This window comes from Malus sylvestris, chromosome 14, assembly GCF_916048215.2.
Source record: "Malus sylvestris chromosome 14, drMalSylv7.2, whole genome shotgun sequence".
Taxonomy (NCBI): Eukaryota; Viridiplantae; Streptophyta; class Magnoliopsida; order Rosales; family Rosaceae; genus Malus; species Malus sylvestris.
In genome coordinates, this window is record NC_062273.1 from 14,217,386 (window position 1) to 14,223,572 (window position 6,187).

The window sequence follows — 6,187 nt, forward strand, 5'->3', positions numbered from 1 at the left end:
TTTCGTCCAAATCACTTGTTAGGTCTAGAATTGAGTCTTTTTTATTGTTTGTTGCTGTTTTGAGTGTTTTGAGTCAATTTTGAGTTTATAGAGTCTAGTTTAGTGTTTTTGAGTCTTATTTGTGTTGATTAGCATCCCTAGTTAATCCCTGGTTTAGAACGATCTCTACTTACATCTTTACTACAATTGTCAACAATAGGGTTTAATTGTGTGTCAAGTTAATTTTCACATCAGTCTGTGTATGTGACTCGCCTTCTTGAGTTTGTAAATCAAATGACGAGCTTTAGTAAGGATTTACCCAAAGAGGTTAAAAAATTTCTCATAAGTTTAACAAGAGCTTATGATCCTGCTGAACAAACCAAGGATATTGAAACCATTGAACTGCAAGAAGCAGTGGCTGCCTTGAAAGGGCTTAAGCAACACCTTGATAGACATGCTGAGGGTGCTACTGAAAGAGCATTTGCCAGTATTAATGTCAATCCAAAGGGATCTCAGTTCACCTCTTCTTTTGGTAACTCTAAGCCAAAGAAGAATTAGAAATCAAAGGGTAAGAAATGGGATTATAAACCTCAACATGTTGTAAACCAAGGTGTCAAAAATGATCAAAGATGCAAGTCTGATCATCCTAAAGGGAAATGTAAGATATGTGACAAACTTCACTATGGTGAGTGCTGGTTTAAAGGGAAACCAAAATGCCATGGATGCAATCGATTTGGCCATCTTGTTAAGGATTGTGATCAGTCTAACAGGACTAGACAACAAGTCAATTTTGCTAATCAGTTAATTGAATCAGCAACAATGTTTTATGCTTGCCATTCTGCTACTATTGGAAAAGATGTGAATGTTTGGTATGTTGATAGTGCCTGTAATAATCATATGACCTCTCATGAATCCTTGGTTATTGATGTTGATAAAACTATAAAGTGTATAGTTATAATTGGTATTGGAGATCTAGTACAATCAACTGGCAACTAGTTATAGAAATGAAGGGTGGAACTAGATATATTAAAGAGGTTACGAATGTGCTTGGTTTAGATGAAAATCTATTGAGTGTAGGTCATATGGTAGAGCATGGATATTGACTTGTATTTGGTGATCTCATGGTTGATATTTATGGAGATAGACAGATGGAAGAATTGATTGTAAGTGTTCTAATGAAGGAAAATAGATGTTTTCCTTTATCTCTACAATATATTAACCAAACTATGGTTAATAAAGCAACAATTAAGGAATTATCCTGGAAGTGGCAAATGAGGTTTTAGCATCTAAACTACACTAGTTTGATGCTTCTACAAGACAAATGGTGCATGGTTTACCCTAGATTGCAAGTCTTTAAGCATGTTTGTTCTAGATGTGCTACAGGGAAGGGACACGGGGAACCATTTGACAAAGATAAAGTTTGGAGAGCATCAAAACCTTTTGAGTTAATTCATTCTGACATATATGGTCCAATGCAGATCACTAATCTTGGCCCCGGGGGGGGGGGGAGAAGCAATAGATTCTTTCTCACTTTCATTGATGATCACACGAGAATGTGTTGGGTATTTTTTTTGCAGCATAAATCACAAGTGTTTTGCATTTTCAAAAGATTTAAAGCCATGGTAGAACTGCAGAGTGACCATTAGATTAAAATGCTCAGAAGTGACAGGGGTGGTGAATATACATCTATGGAATTTTCTAGGTTCTGTGAAGACATGGGACTGGAAAGACAACTAATTGTAACCTACTCTCTATAACATGATGGTGTTACAGAGAGAAATAACAGAACTATAGTTGAAATGGTTAGAACTATGATGTACGGGAAGAAAATTCCATTGAAGTTTTGGGCTGAGGTTGTGAACACAACAATGTACCTACATAATAGGTGTCCAACAAGTGCTCTGAACAATGAGGCTCCATTTGAAGCCTTTACTGGGAGAAAACCAGGGGTCAAACACCTAAGAATATTTGGTTCTCTATGTTATAGTCATATCCCATCACAGTAAAGGCACAAACTGGAGGAAACTGGTGAGAAGTGTTTGTTGGATATGGTGTATGTGAAAAAAGATATAGAGTTTTCAACTTGACAACTCAGAAGGTAATTCTATCAACTAGTGAAGAAGTGCAATTGTCCATTTATTTGGATATTGAAGAAGATTCAAATATAATTGAGTTGATGTTGATTCTGCTGATTCAACTTGGTACAAACTCCTCTAAGATTATTTGCAACAAATGAAATGCAACCATCTCAGGGAACAAATACTCTTGGTTCCTCATCTTCAACTTCAAGGGCTTATTATCACAGTCTACTGAAGTGGAAGAGTTTGAGTGAAGTGTATGCACTATCTAAAATGAGCAGTAATGAACCTGAAGACTTCAACGAAGCAGTCAATGATGAAACTTGGAAGAGGGCAATGAATGAAGAAATGAAGATGATAGTGGAGAATTCTACTTGGGAATTGGTTAATAGGCCAAGAAATAAGCTTATTGTAGGGGTTAAATGGGTATACAAAAGAAAATTGAATCTGGATGGGTCTATTAAAAAACACAAGGTAGGTCTTGTAGCAAAGGGTTACATACAGAAATTAGGAGTGGATTTCAATGAAACCTTTGCCTCTATGGCAAGTTTAGATACAATTAGGACTCTCATTGCTCTTGTAGCTCAAAAAGGTTAGAAATTATGGCAGTTGAATGGGGTTGTTGAAAAGGAGGTGTACGTGGACCAACTAGATGGCTTTGTGATTGAAAAGGTTGATAAGGAAGGCTCTCTATAGGTTGAAGAAAGCTCCAAGAGCCTATTAGCTAAAATCTATACCTATTTGATTCACTGTGGTTTTCACAGAAGCTCAAGTGAAGCAATATTATATGTGAAGACTAAGGAAAGTGTTGGCACTTTAAGTGTGTCAATCTATGTAGACGACATAGTATACACTGGAAGTAGTGCAGAAATGATGAATGAATTCAAGTATGAGACAATTGAGATGCCTTTAGGCTTACTTCACCATTTCCTTGGAATGGGAGTAACTCAAATTGAAGGGAGTATATTTATCCACTAGAAAAATTATGCTTTGAGTCTCTTCGAAATATTTGCGCTCAAAGATTGTAAACCAGTGAGCACTCCATGGGTTGTAACTAATAAGTTGAGAAGATAGGATGTTTACGAACCTGCAGATGAGAACTTGCATAGAAAAATTGTAGAGAGTTTGCTATATTTGACAGCAACCAAACATGATATCATGTTCTTTGCTAGTTTGCTTGCAAGATTTATGCACAAGCCATCTATGAAGCATTATGGTGTTGCTAAAAGGGTTCTAATGTATATCCAAGGAACAATTGATTATGGAATTGAATACTTGTTTGGTAAATCAGCTTTGTTAATTGGTTACTGTGATAGTGACTGGAGTGGCTCTGAGGAGGATATGAAAAGTACTTCAAGATAAGCATTCTCTTTTGGAAGTGTTGCATTTTCATGGCCTTTAGTTAAACAACATAGTGTGGCTTTCTCAACTGCAGAAGTTGAGTGTGTCAGTGCAGCTGAAGTAACCACACAAGCCATCTAGCTTAGATTTGTGCTTGAAGACTTTGGAGAGGAAGTAGATGCAACTCATTTACTGTGTGTTAACAATTCCACGACAGCTATGTCTAGGAATCGTGTGTTTCATTTCATCAAGGATGCAATTAAGGAGTTATTGATTTGATATATTGCATGAGTGAAGAACAGATTGCTGATATCTTCTTCACAAAGGCTCTTTCTAAAGATCGGTTCAATTACTTGGGAGGTCTTCTTGGATGGAAACTAGTTAGTCATTTAAAAGGGAGTGTTGAGAAGTAAATTGCTTACTAATTTCTTGTTAGTAAATGATTTACTTACTTAATTCTCTTTTATCATTTTGTCTAACAAATTTTGGTTGCAACAAACTTGTGCTCATATGCCAACTGTGAGGTCTTAGATCAATCTTTCATTTTCAACGGCTCATATGTTTTGTAATTGCCATGTGTCATAATCACAGTGGCTAATGTATTTGAATGGTCATGATGACTGATGTAAGAGAATGAATGGTGGTATGAATAAAATGTGCGCATTATGTAACGTTAGAATGTTGCAGCTGTGATTATTCATTTGTCAGCTCTCTCTCTCTCTCTCTCTCACTCTCTGAGCTTTCTTCTTCGTTTTGCTCCCTAAAATCCAAAAGCATTTCTGAAATGCATGAGTTATTCAAATCTTAACATCTTCAAGTAACTTTCTTATTAGAATTTGTCCTAATTTGGCCATTTGATCGAGTGGCCTTCAATCTCCAGTGTTGATTCCAGATGAAGTCTAGTCACCTATAAAGAAAATTTCAGATGCTTCTAATTTGCCATTTCTGCAATTGCTAACAATATGTCGCTTTCTCTTTTGCCCCATCCATGCGTGCTTGTCTGCTGCAGAAAATGTACAATGCTCCAAAACTTATTCTTTTGGATGCTTTTGTTTAATGAGAAGCTAGGTTAATTAAGTTCCAAGCTTAAAGCATATTGTTGGGTTGTGTTCTTTTTTTCTTTTCTAAAACAAATACTGAACTACTCTAATCTACAAGAAGGAAATTTCAAACTTGATTACAAAGGCATGGACATACTATTCTAGACAACTGGCTTAACTCGTATTTGTTTGGGTGTGTTAATACATGATGAAAGCTTAACCTTCTGAATTAGGCTGAAACTCATAACAGTAAATAGAAAATGAATGATTTGATCGATTTCTCACTGTGCAGTACATTATTGGTTAAAAGTAAAAATTCCCACAAAAAGAAGAAAAGAGAGGAAATAACCCCAATGAGCAACATCACTGCTCAACAAAAAGCTTCTATATCTAACAACCTACCCTAGTATTATCTAACAACCTACCCTAGTATTTGCAAAAACCTTCTATATATAGCAAAGCTGCCATGTTAATTAAAAATGCTAAACTCATAATTGATGCCTAATTAAGCCATAAACAATGACTAGAGCCATGATAAAGGAATGATCCACATGAGCCTCCACAAACAAAGTCATTACATCATCTCCCAATACTACTCCTGAACTTGACTGCTTTTGCTTGGCTTCTGCTACAATTCCTCCATTGTTGTCTCTTACTATGAAAGCTGATGCTGATTTACCGTTCGAACCCTCTAAACTGTAGCAATCGCTAACAGATCGCATCGTTACTTTATATAAAGACACTTTACTTCCAAGAACAAATCTGCAACTTTTTCTAACTTGAAACGTTGGCTTATTGGCACCAATGTTATGATTGCTTTCATAGCCTTTCCAATTTGGGAAACCACACATTTTCTTCTCAAATACAGTAAACAGAAGCTTGCCGTGGAGATCCATGAGATAAACTTCATTGCTGTGTTTGTTGTCGTAGTTATCGATTCGATACACAACCTCACCATTTGCATCAAACGCAGTGCATCCGTTTCCTTGCATCACAAGCGATTTCATCCATATAGTGAACGTTTCTCTCTTTGACGTCAGATACTTGGTAGTACACAAACTACTAGTAGTAGTAGTAGAGCAGCAAGAAGCATCAACCCTACTACTACCATTTGCTATTATGAAAGGATGAACCTTGGCCATTTGACGGCAGCAGATATGAGAGAGAGAACTTCAACTTTTGGTCTAATTGTGGAAGAAGAGATATGCTTGGTGTGTGAGACTTGTCCAAATTTATATGACTAAAAGGGCAAGATACCCTACAGAATTATTAACAAATTTGTTTTAAATTTTAGTATTGGTCATGACTAATGACTCGTCAAAAGAGCTCCACATATGTGATATGTGGCTATGAATATTGGGCATATTAAAAATGGAAATTTCATATGGAATTTAAATTGTATTTTTATCACTTAAAAAATGAATTGTGCATTTATCTTGTATAACCTTGTTGTAGGCGGTCAGTAGTGTTCTGGGGAATAAAAGGGGACTTTAACATCATTTGGTGGGTTGTTGACACATGGCTAGCTAACAGCGACATCTCACAATATATTTTACCGACAAAACATATTTATATAAAAATAAGTTCGGAACTTAATTAATTACGTTTATATGTTTTGATCATATCCGAGTTCTTATCTCTAGTTATATGGTTGGACGATGAGAATGTTACACGTTAGGGCATGGCTGTCCTTGTCAGAGTGTCAGTTAACGAATCTTATGCATGAGTATGACAAGTTTGAACTCTCAC

General features: G+C 36.1%; 1 protein-coding gene across 1 annotated transcript; it reads right to left on the reverse strand.

Annotated features, from left to right (window-relative positions):
* Positions 1 to 4,688: 4,688 nt before the first annotated feature.
* LOC126599986 (protein LURP-one-related 3-like) lies at positions 4,689 to 5,645 on the reverse strand. Its single transcript, XM_050266481.1, has one exon. It carries the CDS (start codon positions 5,578 to 5,580, stop codon positions 4,927 to 4,929), a length of 654 nt encoding a protein of 217 aa, XP_050122438.1. The 5' UTR covers positions 5,581 to 5,645; the 3' UTR covers positions 4,689 to 4,926.
* Positions 5,646 to 6,187: the final 542 nt, after the last annotated feature.